Consider the following 20,160-nt stretch of genomic DNA (forward strand, 5'->3'; position numbering starts at 1 on the left):
GGACTTATACACCCTGAAAGGTGTATGCACAATGAAGTCAACAATTAATCGTTTGGGACTAGAGGAATGTGTCCCAGTGGCCACAGTCAATTTAGTACTATGAACAAAACATGTATGATTGATTCCTGTTGCAGGTTCAGCTACCCCGGCCTTAATAAAAAAACAACAACATCTAAATAAATGAACAAGGGGAGCATCTTACCCAGAGTAATGATTTTTAGAGTTCTTCTTTCTGCATGCGACACACACAACAAGAACGATGAGCAAAACTAAGCCCAGAACTCCACCAATGGATGCCCCTGCTACTAGAGTAATGGGAAACACAGGCAAGTTACCTGAGGAGAGAAGAAAAGTTTCAGTCCAGTCTGCTTAGCTTTTACATTTATCAATATATCATTGGCATTGGCTTTTATATGCATAAGTTAAGGGTGCATCTGTCTCAGTAATGGCATGTTCCTTGGTCTTTTTTATATCCCAAACCTCAAGTAAAATTCATGAGCATGATCTGTGGTGTTAGGTTCATTAGATTTCAATAGCATTTTTACAGCATATCAAGTACAATTAATCTCTAATTTAGCCCATCAGTATCCCCATGGGAAAGATGAGGTGAACAATAAGTGGACTTCCCCTGAAGGCCAATTTTCACTACAAAAATTTGTAGTCTGCTATGCATACCAGCATACAAAACACAGAGACCTCCTGCTGAGTGTAAAAGGCATCTACATAAGAGCCAGAGCTTTAAAATGCTCAGAAGAGCCAATCAGGAAATAATTGACCCCTGCTTCCAAGCATTTTCATGAAGAACTTGCCATGTTTTAGATGCACACCCATCACATTTGAGAAGCTGCCTCAACACCACAATCAAGAGTCAGTTCACACATTAATCACAATAATCATAAACTAGTAACTGTTGCCTCTTGGCAAGATTGCACTTCAGAGTATTGGAGCAGAGGGATACAACTATACTAAGACTCAGGATTCACAGAAGTACAAAAGTGAACTTGGCACATCTAAGAAACATACATATACATATATACTTATGGCTAACTATGGAAATGAGCCACTGATGAGAACACCTTTTTCTCTAGCTGTAAATGCCATTTGTTTAAAATAAGTTATTTTAGCAGTCTATTGAACTTTTTCATTCTGAAATCCACCCAAATCTAGTCTATTTCAAATCACTCTTTAGTTATATGCTTGGGCAACGTTATCTCTTCCATCTCTATCCACAAACAACTTAAACCGTAAAATAAGCATACAGTAGCTGACTTAATCCTATCAATAGACTACAATATAAACCAATTTTTTCTTCTAAATTTGTAGCACCTTCCAAACTGTTTACTAGACAGCTAAGGCTGGCTCTAAGAAGCAAATTAACACCATAATTCCAAAACCTAACTACATACAGGATTTTTAGTTCTTTTAAAACAGTTCAATTTCTTCACAGAAACATTCTGAATAAAATGCAAGTTATGCAAGAACAGCCAAAATAATACTCCTGTAAGTGATGGGTTTTTGTAGAGTAATTTAATCAAATATTTCACAAAAGCATTCTATCAACCATCATTACTAGCACTATTGTATCCAGAGACGGCGGTACCTTTTTCCACAACTCTGACTTTGATTTCACTAGGTGTGACAACTATATCTGGAGGGTTCTTGACATCGCAGATGAAAGTGCCATTGTCCCGGAATTGCATGTTGGATATACTGATAGATGCATCTTTCTTGTTAAGGTCACCTGCCCAGCTGCTTCTGTCCTTAAATTGTGTATCCTTCCCAGGATATGATTTGCCATGGGAATAATAGAAGAACTGTAATCGGGAACACAAAACAGGATACAGTGTTAAAATCCTAGTTTTCCCCACAAAGGGAGGTCTGGGAGTAGCTACAATTGCTCAGGGTGAGACCTTACTCTGACTCACTTGCCCCAATTTCCAGCTGCTGTTACAGGATCACTATTGCACCTGTTATTGCCACCACCTCATACACCTTTAAACTTGATATATCCTGCTAACCAAACAGGAACCTATGGTGAAGTGTGGGTAATAAATCAACTCACTAAACAAAATCAGAATACATAGGTCGCTAACAAATGTGTCACTAGTTCAAAACAGCCCCTCACCTTAATAATACTTCTGCCACTGAAGTATTGTGGAGCAAGCACAGAAGGACGACTATCCATGATACCAAACATAACAGGATCAACTGGTATTCTGAGGCAGCCTAAATATGTACTCTTACCAGTGATAAAAGTGAGCAGGAGCAGAAAAGTATGAAATAGCAGGGAAATGTTTAATCTGCTTTGTTGCAGGCTCTTGTTCAATTCTCATCTTACTTCAATCATCATCTCTTACCGACACAGTAGTAGTTGATCCCTCTGGTTGAAAGCTCCAGGTAACAGTAGCAGCACTGCTTATCACCTCTGAGGATGAAAAGCTGCACGGAAGCTTTGTTTCTGTCCCATTCTCCACAGAGAGTTCTGCTGGTGTGTATACTTCCACAGCTGAAACCTGGGCTGTCAAAAACACCACAAAAATCAGGATGCAGGACCCATTGTAAGCAATGCAGAATGAAATGATAGCATTACACAAGAGAGCTAGATGTAGAGCTACATTAGAAGTCTTACAGCCCAGAATAAATGCCCCATCAAATATTCGTTGAGTCGCACTTAGTCCATTTGTTCTGGAAACATCCAGCGTTAATTCTGCTTTTGTGTGAGATTGGTCACCGTATAAACTTCATCCTGAATGCAATGCATACCCTATGAACTTGATCACTGAATATTTACCCAATTGTTGAGTGTTGGACAAGGGCAACTAATAACAGCTCATCTAAGTAACCATTCTAGTAAAAGACTGGTAAAAGTTAAAACGTCCTCCAATGACTGAAGAATGGGTAGAAAGTTCTTGTGTATTGTTTGCATATCCATCCTGTAGGGATATCGCGGAGTGGACCGTGGGGTCCAGAGGGAGCACACTCTCCACCAGCAGGCAACCACAATCTGCCTGCACGCGTGACCTTGGGGTGTAGGGCAAGCTTTCTGTACATCGTTCCACCTCTGTCTGACCTTTTGCGGTCTCAGTAGTCGGCGGTGTCCTGTCTGTAACCTTTGTCTCTGAGACCTTTTGTCTCCTTCCTCATACACTGTGCAAGGGGAAAATGACGCTGTGGAAACAGGTGCCAAAATAACTTTGTACTACCCCTTGATCTCGGGACGGAAGATGTGTAAAGGTCACAGCCTAAAATGTATTTGCCTGGCTTGCATATTTGTCTCAATAAAAGGAGGCTCCACAGGACTGATCAGCAGCTCGCTTCAGACCACCTGTGCGCAGCTCACATGATGATCAACTCCTGTCTTGTGCCTTCACTTCACATCCTTTGGCAAAGGAGGAACTGTTATTTGAACTTGGGTAAGGTTTTGTACCTTTGTAAAGTCCTATTTTGCTCAATAAAATCCAGCCTTTCTCCACTAGTGCTCTGTCTTTGCTTGAAGGATCCTTTAAAAGGAAGCATTTTGCCTTTGGCAAAACACCATCCAAGCCCTAAAGCCAGTTCACACAAACCTGGTCAACTCCATACCACCTTTACCGAAATCTTGGCAGGTTCACTACCAGAATATACGTGATGCACCATGTAATTACAATAAGCAAACATGAACTAAACTCATATGCAAGCTGTAGACAGTCACAACAACCAGTTGTTCTCCAAAAGTAAGAAGTAGTCCTTGTGGCTAAGCTGTGACTCTCCAAAAGTGGCTAGACTATAGCTCCCACCCTACCTGACCACTGATGATGCTGGCTGAGGTGGATGGAAACTGTAACCCAGACACATCTGGAAGGCCACAGTGCAGCCTGCCTGCCTGCCCCCGCTTTACATACCTGTCCTGAAGCATATATTTAATTTGCTGCCAACATTGTTCTCAAATGCTTTCTTTCTGCCTTCACTGAAAAGTCTAACATGTCCTTAAGAGTTTCTACAGCTCACAAAAGTGGGATGGTTTTGTATTAATCCTGGCAGGAGCACATTGACAGCAGCTGTTTCATGGCCAGAGACAAGGTTATTTCATATGCTGCATTATCAATGCTGTCCTTCATAGGCTGTGCTAAGGATTCCAGATTCCTGACAGTCCAATTCTGTTTTAATGCAAAAACACATAAAAAATTAAACAGGCAAAAGTGTTTACTGAATGGACAGAAGAGAAAGGGAATCCTTAGGAAGGCTCCCTGTGAATTTAAAAAAAGTACCTCAAGACTTACAACTTGTGAAAAGCCATTCAGCTGTTTGTTGGGAACAAGAATGATAATTGGGAGCTTTCCCAAGCTCAACCCACACCAGGTGTAGCTAGCAAGCAAACAAACCAGCAGGGATTGATGGAACACAGCACTACCAAAACAGGAAATAGAACGTTCTCGCAATGGGGAAATGCCTTGGCACTTCCACATTCACTGCACTGCCTTCACATCCAGCATGCAGTAAAATAGAGCAGAATACCTCTTAGGCAGGACTCTCACCATTACACCATTGTGCAAGCAATGCCTCCCACCTCACTGCTGCTGTGCTACGACACTCAGACTTAAATGCTTAAATGTGCTTAAGAAAACCCACTCACGTTTCTATGATGCAAGTAATCAAGATTTATAGAAGCCTGCATTTATAGAAACGTGCCATGATATTATGGCTCAGGCCTGTGTAGCTCAGGACTCCAATACCTTAAGGACTACCTCTTCCCACACAAGCCAACCCACACCTTACATTCAACATCTGAAGCCTTTCTCTATTTTCCCCCACCCAAAGAAGATGTGGAGGGTGGGAACATGAGAACATAAGAGAACTTTTCAGTTTATCTTATGATTGCTAAACTCACTCAGGAGTCCTTCAAAATCTGACACAACATGTACTACAGAATAAATGATCACAATTCAGGAATCAATGAAGTGGGATCTCTCCAAGGATCAGTACTGGGACAGCTGTTTTACACTTATTTGTGAATGACCTAAACTTTGGGGTAAACAGTGAAGTGGCAAAAGTTGCTAACTGTTCAAAGTGGTTAAAACAAAAAGGGATTCTGAGGTCTAAAAGGGTCACTCAAAGCTTGGTGAATGGGCATTAAAATGCCAAATGTGATTTGCTGTAAGCAAATGTAGAGTGATGCACATAGGGGCAACTCATCCTCCCCCCCCCAAAAAAAAATGTCACATGTACACTAATGGGGTCTGAATTGGCTAGGAAGGACCTTAGGTTCATGGTGGATACCTTGATGAAACCGTCAGCCCATTTTGCAACTCTGAAAAATTCCATGTTAACAACCATTAAGAAATGGTCTAAAAATAAAATTGCCCAAATAACAATGCCATTTAGAAACGTAAGGAGCACCTGCACTTAAATCTTTCACTTACAGTTTTGCTCACCGCAACTCAAAAGAGTGCGGAAAGTTTTAGAAAAAAGCACCAAAACTGACCACGTGGCTGAAATAATTCCCCTACAAGGAAAGGTTAAAACATAAGGTAGAAAAGAAACACTATGAGGGGACATGATAGAGGTCACAAAGCAACCTGTTTTGAAGAAGGATCCTGAGGGTATAGTACAGAGTCCCTGCATCCATGAATTAATGGAAAGACAGCTGCTGATGTCTTTCCACCCCTATAGGCCCAGAAGCATAACTTGGTGTTGGCAAAACCTATCAGGCATTGGAGTCCTTCCACGACACCTGGAGCACCAATCATGCACATGCATGGCTCAGCACTCCAGGACCTGCTTTGTCCACAAAAGGAATCCTCTGGTATCTCCAGCAGGAAAAGCCGTTGCTGCTGCTGCTGGAGGGGATGGAAAGTGGTCCTCAGAGCAGCTCCTAGGCAAAGAGCAGTGCAGGCACCCTGCCTAGCCCTCCTGTCCAGACAAGTTCACCGGCTTCTCGGATTTTATTTCTCTGTGTGTGTGCGCGTGCGTGCGCACGCACACACACACACACACGCCAATATAGCTCCTTGCCAAGAGCACAAGGGACCCTAGGTATGCCTTTGAATAGGCCCTGGGAATCCAACAGTCTTTTTCTGTGCATATCCTTCTCAAAATAGCCACAAGTAAGCTGAGAAAGAGACTCATGCATCTACATGTCCCCACTGAGTTTACTGGTTTAGCACAACCAGTACTGCTTGTATTCTGTTACAGTGGAACCTCGGTTTTCCAGCATCTCGGAAGCCGAACAATTCGGAACCCGAATTCCAAAAACCCAGAAGTAATCGCTCCTGTTTTCGAACGCGCCTCGGAAACCAAACAGCTTTTGAGGCGCATTTCTCAATTTTTTCAATGGATTTTGCCGACCGCCCATTGATCCTAGATTTTCGAACATTTCGGGACTCGAACAGCCTTCCGGAACAGATTACGTTTGAAAACTGAAGTTCCACTGTATCACATTTGTCCTTCTCCAAGTTTTGTTACCCAAGAATATTATACAAGGAGAATTCATAACTGCTATTTAATTGCCAAGAGATCCAGACTAAAAGGCTATGGGTGAAAAGAGATACTGTACCATATTGGCCTACCCAAATGGTTTGCCATCACAGCAGCTTTCTAAAACAGGACACCTTGGGATTGTGGTCCACCAACTAGCACAAGGATGATGAAAATGCAGCTGTGCTTAATTTATCATCCATCACTACTATGCAGACTAGAGCTCTGAAGGCTCCGAGAAGTTGTAGGATCTCAGACTAAATTGCATTTGGAAATGCAATTTACTCTGAGTAGCTAAGGAACAAGTTAATCTGAAGAATTAAAAGGCTCTTTAAAAACATTCACTTAAAGAGAGCTGATTTGGCCACAACGAATGAGCTGGAGGGATGCTCAAGACAATCTTCCAGAAGAGGCCTGTCCAAGTTGGACATCGGCCAAGGAAGATTGCAACACAAGACAGCTTCTCCAAAAGCACATATTTGCAAGCGGACAGCTCTCAGCAGTGTAAGCTAGTAAAGAAAATGCATCAAATCCTGAGACAGACTTAATACTGTGGTGATTAGGAAAAGGTGACAACCAGTTGGCAACACAGCTCCCAACTGAATAATTGATATTTCATTATTACACAGGCCAGTTATCCTCACCATAGCATACTAAAGTGGAAAGAAGTCAAACTAATGTCTTCTTTTCATAGCATTCACGTTTCTTCATTAAAGACTTTAAAACCCTCCTTTCGTTCCTCATTTTGTCTAAAACAGAAACCGCTAAGCTGTCAGACTGCAGCCGACATAGTCAAGAAAAATAGTTGCAGTGTTTCCTTATGTGTTCCTGGAACTATCAAGAATTTGCAAAGTAAGGTGGCTTACAGTATGTTCTTCCATTGGTGAATTATGGGCATCAATCAGTCCTGTTAACCTGGTTTCTAAATGTGATTGTGACCATATTGAGAAGGTCTTAAACCTGCTCCTAAATGAAGACAGAGGCAATATGTGTGTTTAATCCCTGTCCCTCAAAAGAAGATAGTAGTTTGAAGTTTGTTTCTGTAGGAAAAAAATCACAATAGAAATTTTATTTTATTAGATTAACCTGCATCATTCTCCAAAGGAGCCAAGTAATGTTATAAATTCTGTGTAACAACTAGGAAAAGCAGTTCACATTGAAATGAATTATCTTCTTTATTAATCTATAATTAGTTAATGGTTTCCAAATGAATAGATTTCCTGCATATGAACTTTTCTATAAGAGCTGGTTTATGGATAGAAATGAGACATGACCAGACTTCCTGAAAACATCTACAACCTTCTTAGTCAAAGAACAATTCTTCTGTATTCGATTACATGAAATTATTCTGTATTTGATTACGTAACACAGAATTTACTTCTACTTAAAGGGATGCTAATGAAGTCAAACAGGAGAAACCTTGTGGGCTTTCCATAGTTACATCTGATGCATAGTGCTGAGTCTCTCCATAGATTAGCCAACATTTGGATTAAATAAGCATCCAGTTTTAATTTTTAAGACTCTGGAAGCCATGGATATGGGGGGATCAGGAGTTCAGGGCATAGCCCCCTCCTCACTATCACTCCAAAATTAATCCACACAGTAGAAAATCCATTCTTGATTAGTAAACGGTGTGCAGAAAAACTGCTCCCCTAATTTCTCTGCTGATCCCACTCAGGTACCACCAGATGTTCTGCAAGGGAGGAGGTATGCTAGACTGCAAAGCCTGGGAACAAGCCAGTTTGTATAGGCTCGGAGGTGTTTATAGTAACAGTTGTCCTTTTATGTAAGAACATATTGTGTCGAAAGTCCCTAGTGTAACATGGTCATGGTTTAATTTAATCAATTTTTTCTCCTTGTTAAAACAGAATAGCCTGAAAGTTGTCTGCTTTAGAACAACTTGTGGTCAATCTTTTCGCTACATCAAAAAGTGTTGTATCTATATGTAAAATGTTAATTGAGATGAAATTTGGCCATCTTATGGCTACAAAAATCCCATGCGAAGCAGATCTTCAAATAGAAATGCCTAATGAAAAATGGAACAAGCTTTGGGGGGCAGGGGAAACCTCTGAGACCAGTCTTAGCTCAATTAAGAGAAATATAATTGAAGCTCCTACCTAGGTGGTATCTTTCTCCACCTCCCTGTTGAAGGAGATATGGGGAGACTGGCTCCTTCATACATATGTGGTGGTTTTGCAAAGCTGTTCGATCCTTTGAGACCTCAATTTTTAAAGAACTTTGTTTAATAAATAAAATCGAGTTAGAATCTTCTCCTCAGCTTCCTTTGCTTGCAATAATGGATGTGTCTACTCCGCCAATTCCTCATAGAGTACTTTTAAAAATTTCTCCTTGCAGTGACATGTATGGATATTGAGAAGTATAGCAAGATCTAAAATCTACTAAGCTGATGGAAGTCAAGTTTACAACATGTAAGACTTCATATATATTAAATGTGAACTTTTGGTAATTCAACGCATACTTTCATACAAGACACCAAAAACTGTAAAAAAATGATCATATGCACATAAGCTACTAGCATATCAATTTAAAAGTTGTTGTTTCTTTTTACTAGCCTATGGAGACACTGAAGAAAATTATTTACTTTTTAGAATCTCTGTTTAGAATTTCCATCAAGCCAGAACAGCAATTCAGATGATAATAACCTGACAAATTCTCAAGTTGCTATTAAAATAATAAATTGCAAAAATAAATAAATAAAATCTGTCTGGAAGAGCCAATGACAGCTGGTGCCCATTTGGCCTGGTAGTGCTAAGAGGCCACAGGTCATGGCAAAGTTGTCCTAGTTTTCTCCCTATCCTACCCCCTTGCAAACATACTGTAGACACTTAAGCTTTGCTTTTTTATTTATTTATTTATTTATTTATTTATTTATTTAGTCTCAACTGAAAAGGTCTTACTTTGGTACCAAAGGAATATCTGCTGCCAGAGGAGGAGACTGACGGAATAAACGTTTGTGTGGCTTCCACCTGTCCTGGTTCTCTCTCTATCCTCCTCCTTTGCAAAGAAACAGTGGATACTTAAACACTGCACTTATTAATACATAGCCCCTAAGTGTCTTACCTTGGTTCAGAAGGGGCCCTTGCTGTCACAATTTCTAGTGTGCATCCATGTCATGACACATAACACATATAGGGATATCGCGGAGTGGACAGTGAGGTCCGGAGGGAGCACACTCTCCACCAGCAGGCAGCCACAATCTGCCTGCACGTGTGACCTTGGGGTGCAGGGCAACCCCCACCCAGACAAGCCACAGCTTTCTGTACATTGTTCCACCTCTGTCTGACCTTTTGCGGTCTCAGCAGTCAGCGGCGTCCTGTCTGTAACCTTTGTCTCTGAGACCTTTTGTCTCCTTCGTCATACACTGTGCAAGGGGAAAATGACGCTGTGGAAACAGGTGCCAAAATAACTTTGTACCACCCCACGATCTCGGGACGGAAGATGTGTAAAGGTCACAGCCCAAAATGTATTTGCCTGGCTTGCATATTTGTCTCAATAAAAGGAGGCTCCACAGGACTGATCAGCAGCTCGCTTCAGACCACCTGTGCACAGCTCACATGATGATCAACTCCTGTCTTGGGCCTTCACTTCAACACAGAAGTAATAAGAAGCAATAAGTTGTAAATGACTGCAGCCTGAATTTGTTAGTCTTAAAGATGTCACACTGGACTGTTAAAAATGAACCCCATATATTTCCGGGCCTTATGGAGAAATATTATTCCTCTGCCCTCTGCAGCTCAGAGTTGAAACATTTCCAGACTTCTAAAAACTGAAGGTTTATCGAAACTGAAACAAACTTCAACTCTTCCACATCTCAGTTTATTTCTTGATTTGGTGTGGTATCTCGGTTGTCGAACGTAATCCATTCCAGAAGACCTTTCAACTTCCAAAACGTTCAACAACTAAGGCGCAATGGGTGGTCGGCAAATTCCATTCAGAAAATGGAGAAGCACGCCTCGGAAGCCATTTCACTTCCAAGGCGCATTCAAAAGCGGAAGCATTCACTTCCGGGTTTTTGACATTCTGAAACTGAAATGTTCGGCTTCCGAAGCATTCAACAACCGAGGTAAAATTGTATTTCCAGAGACCAGGTCCCCACCCCCAGCCCACATACAGGAGATGAAAGTATCTGACACGGCTAAGAAGCAGTTGGTGTCAGAGGCTGTGCTGTGCGAAGGCCTTGACACAATCTTGCAGTAGGATATGCTTGGCAGAATCCCAGACTACATTCCGTGGCCAAACACCTGAATATGTTCTGTATGTTGCAACATTTAAAAGCACCTTTCCAACAGCAAGCAAGCCCTAAGCATACTGCTTGTTTTGTAATCCTGTCAAATGCAGAAGCTGTGCTTACATTTCTACCTTGAATCTTGGTTCCAACAGATTTGCAGCAGTCTGAATTGGAGATAACAAAATTACACTGCTCTGTACTTTCTCCCACTCCCAGTCCTTTGAGGACTGGTCAAGAGGTTAGAAACAGATACAACAACCATGCCAACAAATTAAAGGCCACAAGCAAAGAAGGCATTCAATCCTCCTTCCTTCTCTTGAGGCAACAGCAGTGCCCTCCAAGAGGCAGAAATGCATCTTGCTCTTTCACTTGAGTATTGTACTCTCAATGTACAACTCAGGACTTGCCTCCATATACAGGAATTGTAACGATCTGAAACTGTACCTAGTCTTGCATAAAAGTCTTTCTGCTATGCAGCTTCAGAAATTATTTTGGGGGATTAATTATATGAACAGCTTGTCTCAAACATTTGTTCATCATTCTAAAAGTGTTTTACAAACAAACAAACAATACAATACAATACAATACAATCCAACAGGGGGAAACAGAGAAAAAGCATTTCCCCCCTAAATTTTCCAGTTCTTTTCTTTCTTGGCCTTCACATCTGTTACCTTTGCTTTTTAATTTCTACATCTTTTTTCAAGAAAGTGGAATAAAATGTAGGGAAATTAAGTGGATTAGGACCTAGGGGAACAGGGTTAAAAATCACCATTCAGCCGTGAAGCTCACCATGTGACCTTGGGCCAGCTACCATCTCTCAGCCTAACCTACCTCACATCGGGGACTTATGAATGCCACCTTGAACGTCTTGGAATACACATACCTATATCCAGCCTGCTTTCCCTGATTTTGAATGGGAGGAGGGGAAGATTTGAAATCATGAAAAAACCTAAACTAAAACAGTAAAGAATCTGGGAAACAACCAGAATATTCAGACCTAGAAACTTTGGACTTTACATGTAGTTCCTCAGCAAATCCAGCGTGGCTGCCTGCTAGAACAGGCTTGCCTGGGATGCAGGCAGGTTGTAACCCATGCTCCCATATTACACGTAGGCTCTGCACACTGCATTCTCATCTGAACCATCCCCTGCAGCTTTCTGTAATAGCATTTTAAATTTGCCAAAGTGTTTTATATTCTTTTATCCTCACATCGACCCTGTAAAGTAGGTCACGGTACAATTTTAGCAGAACAGCAAACAAAACAGCACTGCCATCTTAAAGGCTAAAAATTGTATTATGGCATAAGCTTTCGTGGGCTAGAGTCCACTTAATTGGATGCATCATTCTTTGTAATACATTAAGTTTATGCAATAATCAAGGCTGGGTTAAAGTGGTTGTGAGCTTGATGCTCACAATTTCTAAAACAGGGGCCTCTTCTCCTAGAAAGGAACACCTGATATTACAAAATAAGACTCATGCTATCTTCTAACAAATTTATTTATGGCATAAGGTTTTGTGGAGTACAAAAATGCCCTGAGCATGTGCAGTATTACAACCGTCAGCAAAACGTAACAAAAACATTTTGTAAAACCCGATAAGCAGAAAGCAAAGATAGAGACCTATGACCACAACTTCCTCCCCCCTGTGCGCAAACAAACTTGCAGAAAGTATCTGGGTGGGCCTGGAGGAGATGCACAGACCGCAACCTCCTCCGAACTTTCCAAAGGCCTTTGTGAGCAAACAAGCTTGCAGAAGAGGGGTTTTTAACTGAGCAAATCACCACCTTACACTGCAATCCTAACCTTCTCTACTTACAACCAAGACCTATTGAATTCAGTGGGGTACTTCCATGTAAGTGGAGTTTGGGTTGCACCATTAAGAAGGCAGTGAAAGCTGAGTTGAACAAATGAGACGTCTCCTTCAAACTTTCTGACAGAAATCTCATGGGCTTATAAAATGGAAAGGCAGATGGGACATTAAACAAGTAGATATTTTCTTCATGCTACCAACTTTTCAAAAGCCTTCGGGAGCAAATACACTTGCGGAACAGGGAAATAAGTACGGCATTGGACTTCATTCACAATGGCCAAGCACATGAAGGGAGGGCATGTGGGGGTATTGGGTATTAATTTTCCTTCACCAGCTACCCCACTCCCAACAGTCCATCAAGTGCAGGGATACCGACCACAGTTCAGCATTTATTCTGTTCTTCTCTCTGTGTGTTAGCAGATAATTAAGTACACATCATGGAAGATCTCCCTGTCTTTATTTTGGCTTTGTTGATGTGTTGGTTAACTGTCATGCAGCAGGGTAGGAAAAGTCAAGATACTTACAACATTAGAACAATTTGTGATTAGTCTAAAGCTGCTTTAGATTTTGATCAAGAGATAATTGGCAAGCCACTCAGGTTGCAGATTAGAGATTCTCTTAAGAACATTCCCTTGTGAAATTATTTCTCATAACACAACCAAGAACTACAGATAATGGGTACAAAAGGGATATAGAATTACTGTTGCCACCACTTATTCAGGGACACCCAAGCCAATACTTTCTGTTACGAAACTGCTAAAAGGAGTAAACAACAATAAATTGCAATTCAATGTCTGTTTCAGAGTTCATATGGCTTCCAGCAAAAAGAAGCCTGTGCGAAGTCCATAAGCACCAATTATAGGGACACAGAGCTAGATAAACAAAGTACACATATAGACAGCAAGAGTCCATGCTAAGATGTTTTCTCAATTACACAGCAAATACTGTGCATGTGTGTGTAAAAATATTAAAGAAAACGTCTTACTTCAGCTGAACTAATATCTATAAGACTACTAGCTAGTTGTGCTATTTCAAGTACCAACAGAAGGCTCTCAATAAAAACTTATCTTATTGGTTTAGGCAACAAATCATGCCTTCTGAGTTGTATGGTTGCTAATATGAACCCAAAAGCACAACACAGACAGCAGTATACAAGGAACCCTGTATAGTAGGTCTGTTGTTGGACTACAACTCACATCATTCCTGACTATTGGCTATGCTGACTGAAGCTGTTGGGAGACCAACAACATCTGGGGGGTCACAAATTCCCCATCCCTGGCCTATTTCCTCCTAACAGTGTACTCAATAAGAAATGCACTAAAAAAAGCTAGAAGATGGATGTTGGAAATGTGTCATCAGAGAGCTCTTTACACTACCTTTGGTAAACATTACTTACGGCTCTGTTGAGCTGGTATTGCAAAATTTTGGAAGATGTTTCAATACTGAAATAGCCCAGTCTTGCATGGAAAATTACAAAACACGACAAGAAGGACATGGGGATTATTTTCAACAGCTCCACATAAGCAAAGATCACTGTAATTTGCAACAAGTATTTGCTGACTTCCACGCATGTAGGTAAAGAGTCACCAGTCAGTAGCAGTTTCCCCTAACACTTAAGGTGGGACAAGGAGGAAAGAATGTATACTTAAGTCCAGTTATAAAAACTGACTTGGTCTGCGGAAAGCTTCTAAGTTATTGTTGAGGAGAACAAAATAACGAAGTTTCACAACAATGCTACAACCACAACCACAAACTACGTGGTACCTCGGGTAACGCTTCAGGTTACAGACTCCGCTAACCCAGAAATATTACCTCAGGTTCAAACTTTGCTTCAGGATGAGAACACAAATCGTGCTCCGCCGGCGGCCCCATTAGCTAAAGTGGTGCTTCAGGTTCAGAACAGTTTCAGGTTAAGAACGGACCTCCGGAACGGATTAAGTACTTAACCCAAGGTACCACTGTATAACCATTAACAACTATCCAGTCAGAAATGAAACTATATTTTGTACCAATCAACTGAAATATTAAGATTTGAAAATGAATCCACGCAAGACTAAAAAAAATACCGTATTTTTCAGTGTGTAAGACTATGTTTTCCCCCATTTTTTTAAAGTTTAAAATTGGGGGTCGTCTTATATACGGAATGTTTAAAATATTTATTTCTTAATTTTGGGCTCAAAAATAGGGGTTGTCTTATAAATGGGGGCGTCTTATAAACGGAAAAATACAGTACAGTAAGTTGCGTCTCCAGTCCAGCTATATACTTACACTAGCAAAGATACATATACAGAACAAGCATGTAATCACAAACACCTTAATTGTTGCTTTGTGAATAATTTTCCTTTCCTGTCTCAGCATGTGTTTGAGCTATCTCTATTGCTTATATTTCTGAGAAGTCAGAATGTTTAGCTGAAAAGTTTGATGTGGTGCAAAAAAACCAAATACAGATTCAGGAACCCTGTCAGTTATCCTAGAATTTATTGAACAAAGAGTGAAAGTAGCAGTCTATAATATTGTTCCTTCGAACTGAAGCTAGGTTAGAAATAGGATTAGACTCTGAAATAGCCATTTATCTGACTGGAGCTCTGCAACCATGCCATAATGGACTACTGTTAATAACAGTTGAGAGTCCTATTATTCTCACTCTGGTGTATCTTAAGGCGCTCCATTTAATGGAAGAAAAGAAATACAAGTGCCTTTGTTTTGATTTGCTCAATAATTGTAAAGTGTGGGAAGGAAGTATATGACTAAATCTAAGGAGGGGAAAAACCTTCCATCCTGAAGCATACAAATAATGGCTTCTAAACTGTGGCCTGAAGGAGCACTTTTAGTTCATTTCTGCACACTGGTTAAGTCTAGGAGGCACGTAGTGGGTCCTCAGAATAAAGACTACAGACTCCACAAGTTCCAAATTCGACATGCACAATTTACTTTAGTAATATCACTAATTTTCTGTGGTGCCATTTTCAATCCATGGCATCGATGCAACACAAAAATAGAATTTTTTGAAGACTGCCAAGTAGAAGGGAAAAACAAAATCTGACCTATTTCTATTACTGAAGCTTGCTGATCCTGAAAGTGATCTCAATGGACTTTCTGGAAGAGGCAAGTCAAATATATTTGGGCACACAAAAAACTTGGGTTCAAAAAGGGAACAATTCACTGTCCCCTTTAGGCATAATAGTTCAGTAAACCACAACCAAAATTGTTTTCAATTTTTACCACTTCCAATAATCACATTAGTGCTACCACTACCAGTTTTTTTCCTCCTATGAACCAGTTGTGCAAAAAGTTTTAAATTCTAATCAAATAAATGCTACATCAAATTAAAAAGTCTTACAATACCTGTCTTGATTAGTAGGAACTATGAGGTTTGCAACAGGAAACAATATTTTGTTTCCATTTGAAGTAACTCTTTCATTATTATAAAACAGCACTACAGTGGTACCTCTGGATATGCACATCTCCAATTGCGTATCCTTCAGGATGCGAACGTGGCAAACCCAGAAGTATTTTTCTGGGTTTTGTCACGCGTGCATGTGCAGCAGCAGTCTACCGCGTTGTGCACATGTGCAGAAGCAGTCTACCGCCACGCGTGCATGCGCAGAAGCGGTCCCTCTGGTTGCGGAAACCTCAGAATCTGACCAGAGATCCAGAACAGATCCCGTCCGCAACCGGAGGTACCACTATATTTTTGCTAGTACAGTGGAACCTTGGTTCTCAATGAGCTTGGCTCCCAAACAAATCGGCTCCCGAACGCTGCAAACCCAGAAGTAAGTATTCCAGTTTGTGAACGTTTTTGGAAGCCGAATGTCTGACGCAGCTTCCACTTGATTGCAGGAAACTCCTGCAGCCAATTGGAAGTCGCGCCTTGGTTTTCGAACCATTTTGGGAGTCAAACAGACTCCCAGAACAGATTAAGTTTGAGAGCCAAGGTACCACTGTGCAGGCATTCACAAGACCTGCTTGTGGGACTGTTCCCGTGACTGGCTGGATTAATATCCAATACACTTAAACCAGTGTTTGAAATTAGGCAGGCACATTTTGCACCTTGCTTTCAACCACTTGCAACCAAGTGAATATGCCTGGGTGCTAGGATAGCACTTGACACTTCTACCATCTGCAGGTGCATGCCTGGGGATCATTGGATCTGGACTGTTTTCACAAACGAATACCCAGTGGTATCTTTCTAGAAAAAGGGATGCTGGAACTCACCATGAATGCCTCCTTTTTTCTCTTATAATGGCAATGGCACCCACCTAAGAGGTGCCAGAACAGAGTTCCGCCAAGTTCTGACTGAAAAAAGGCCTTGCTAATACCCCAATCTGTAGAATTCTATCAATTATATTTTATCAGCACAATCAGAATGAATTTCTGGAACCAAAATGCTTTTTCTGTGCAGTCTGAGCAGGGGCAGTCACCATTGAGAGACTGAAAAAGATCAATATATGTGTGGACTGTCCCTGAATCAAATGACGTTTCTTTCTTGAGTTATGAAAGCTCAAGGTTGTTATCTGAACTAGCCAGATGCTTAAGTCAGAATCACAATCAGTGCATCGTCTGAGAAATAAGACTTCAGAACTGTCTTGCCCCAAAATGGCAACTAAGCATTCCATTTTGGTGACTAACCTTGGTTTAAGGAGCCATTTGGCACCTAGCTTATATATTGGAGTTCCTAACACTGATTTAAGCCAGGTTATTCATTACCTCATGTATTAAGCAGCACATGAAGAAGTGCTTATGTTGATTCTATAAAATATGTTACTTCTGGAAGCAACTGAAATGCCCAGAGAACAGCTACTTGGGGATTAAAACAAAAAATATCATTCTAACATAGCTCAGCAATAAGGAACAAAAGGGAGTTTCAAACAGATAATATTCCATAGGTCCAAACCACTATCCTTTCACAAAATAAAGCACTGCTAGTTCATAGGGGGGAAAACCCTGCCCAGCTTACAGATGGATTGATTTCATTGCTGCAGAATAACAGGACATTACTTAATATAGCTAGCCAGTAGCCATTTTGCATACTAGTACATTTTATATTCAAAGAGCGTAACAGAGAAATGGCCAAGGCAACATTGTACATTTGTGAAATGAGTCAATTTATCCAAGAAAAGGAAACGGAAGTATGGGAAACTGTGTTTAATAATTATGTTGGTGCCTCAGAAGGAATCTGTAAGCTGATCACCCTCAGGCAGATCTAAGTCAGTTTGACCAGGTTGTGGAAAGCCAATTTCTCTGAAAGGCACATGTAAAAACTGTGTGCAACAACTCCTAGGATAGATTTTCATTATTGACTCTGTGTTAACACACATTTGACTTGAACCGACCCAGGCTAACTCTTGAGCATGTGCAGTGAAGCAGTATATCGCCATACCTGTTTGGGGGACTGTTCCCGTGACCAGACTACCTCATCGCATCCATTGCTTTACGACTAGTAAGAACTGTACACTGCTTTAAGAAAGCAGCGCTACAAATGAAGGCAGGAAACTCAAAGCCAAACAATGGCAACACCAATCCTAGACATACGAGGTCTTGGGCGCTTTATCCGGTACCAGCAGAGAGGAAAGAGATTGATTCATGGACGCAGCACTTTCCCCTCTTGCCTGGCTGTCTTACCCTTATTATTATCTGTGCAGAACTCAACCTAAAAACCCAAAGGGCGGAGTGGCAGAGAGAGAGAGAGAGGTCACCTGCTCTTCCTTGATCTCTGTTCCGCCCTGGGCTCTTCTGCAAAGCGATTCACACGTACACCCGCCACCATCATGACACGTACGTTAGCTCATCCCCACCCCCTCTTCCTTTTACCGGAGAGAGACCAGGGAGGGGCTGCGAGGGGGGCTCAGGGAGACCTGGAATCCCCCGCCGACACCCAACCGCACCGAGAAAACAGCGCTCCGCTCCGCCGCAGCGTCGCGTTCACACGCCCCAGACGACTCGCCTCCCGCCAGCGCTCCGCTTCCCCCGCCGCCCGAGTTCTGGCGGAGACGGCGGGGCTCAGCGAAGAGGAAAGGCTTTTCTCCCGCCCTGCTTTCTCCCTCCTTGGCTCCCCTCCTTCCCTTTCAGGCGCGCCGACCCCGACACGGGAAACCCACTCACACATGCCGAGAGCCGCTGCCAGCAGCAACGAGCTGAGCCAGGCGGCGAGCGGAGCAGCGCCTTGCCTCGGACTGCAGCCGCCGCCTCCTCCTGGCGCCGTTAACGCCGCCACCGCCACGGTCGCCGCTGCCATTTTCCTGCCTCCACCTCCTTTTCCTCTCATTGTTCCACCCCCGCCCATGGTTGGAAGAGGGGTGGGAGAGCCGAAGGGAACCTCCACGCCGGTATTGAGCCGGAGCGCTGTCAATCACGCACACCTCCTGAATCCAGCGTCTTCCTTCTGGCCAGGCTCAGCCCTTCACTTCTCACGTCGCAGGGCGATTGGGAGCTCGGGATTTCACTCAACCATGGGAGGGCCATTGAGAAGAGAAGCTGCCCGCCCACTTTGGGCGCCTGTCACGTGACTGGAAGCTACCTTGGGGCTTTATTGTGAGGGCTGGGCAATTGCAGAGCGGTAGCTTTGCCATGGCCCGTTTTCGACAGAAAGGTTGTGGTGACGCCGGCTCAGTAGTAGTAGTAGTAGTAGTAGTAAGGCGTCCCCGTGGATCTTGTCCTTACTGGGGGTTTTTAAGGACTTGCTCCACGCCACTCCACTCACATCTGTGCACATTTCCGTAGCCTGACATGCGGAAGCCCTCTTGGTTCTGTTCATGGCCCATATCGCTGCATTCATCATTTAATACTAGTTGAAAAATTATCAATTTCCCCCATTAAGTCCTAGGAAACTGCGAGCAGAGTTTAACAGGCTGCTTTCACTAAGTTTGGGGTCTGGCATCCCGTACAGTCAACCAAATAATGTTGGGAGTATTTACCAATATAGAAAATAAGGAAGTGTATATAAGTATGGGGAAAGGCAGCATCGTGCCACAACTTACAGCTAGCAAACAGTATAATTTGGTAACTCGTATATTCACCAACGTTTAAAGTTCCTTTAAAGCAGGACAGTTGCTGTCATAAAGAGGTTTCCTTTTAATGTTGTTCCATTTATGCCTTGGAGGAGAGTTAGGGGTTCAAATACTCCACAATGCAACGTTTTGTTGCAGGTCCCACTTTTTCCCCTCCTGATAAAGACACACAAACACCAGGTAAAAATATTATAAGCAAATGTGTCAGGAGCATTCCAGCAGTAAATCACATTATACCAGTTAGAGTTACGTAATTCTTTATTAGCAAAAACATCTGCACAGACTAAACAGAGTGATGGGCTTAGTGAGCATAGCAACTTATCTCCAGTAGGTCCTGCTTCCATGAAGCAGTCAGTGAGGGGAGCTGTTACTGTTGAGTAGGCAGGCAGGAACTTCCAGTAGTAGTTTGCAAACTCCAAGAATCTTTGCAAATCCTTCTTAGTCTTTGGTGCCTGCCAAGATGCCACACTGCTGACCTTGGCAAGATCAATCTCCATCCCTTTGGGGGTCAAGCAAAATCCCACAAAGTCCATCATCATGACACAATGCATACTCCTAACTCTGGAAGGAATTTTATGGCATATTTGACATACTCAGCGTCTCTGAAAAGAGGTAGTGTGAAGATAGACATCAGTAGCAGCT

General features: G+C 42.1%; 1 protein-coding gene across 2 annotated transcripts in view; it reads right to left on the reverse strand.

The window, feature by feature from the left end:
- LOC309340026 (myelin protein zero-like protein 1) overlaps positions 1-18,809 on the reverse strand; it is a 30,680-nt gene extending 11,871 nt beyond the window's left edge. For both annotated transcript variants that reach the window (XM_081858550.1, XM_081858551.1), the window contains exons 1-4: positions 18,614-18,809; positions 2,358-2,518; positions 1,601-1,814; positions 203-335 (exon numbers count right to left, since the gene is read on the reverse strand). In XM_081858550.1, coding sequence (XP_081714676.1) covers positions 203-335; positions 1,601-1,814; positions 2,358-2,518; positions 18,614-18,794 — 689 coding nt within the window. In that variant the 5' untranslated portion in view covers positions 18,795-18,809. The remainder of the gene's footprint in view (positions 1-202; positions 336-1,600; positions 1,815-2,357; positions 2,519-18,613) is intronic.
- Between the last annotated feature and the right edge of the window lie 1,351 nt (positions 18,810-20,160).

This window comes from Podarcis erhardii (genome assembly GCF_964252035.2).
Source record: "Podarcis erhardii genome assembly, chromosome: 4".
In the NCBI taxonomy this organism is placed as follows: Eukaryota; Metazoa; Chordata; class Lepidosauria; order Squamata; family Lacertidae; genus Podarcis; species Podarcis erhardii.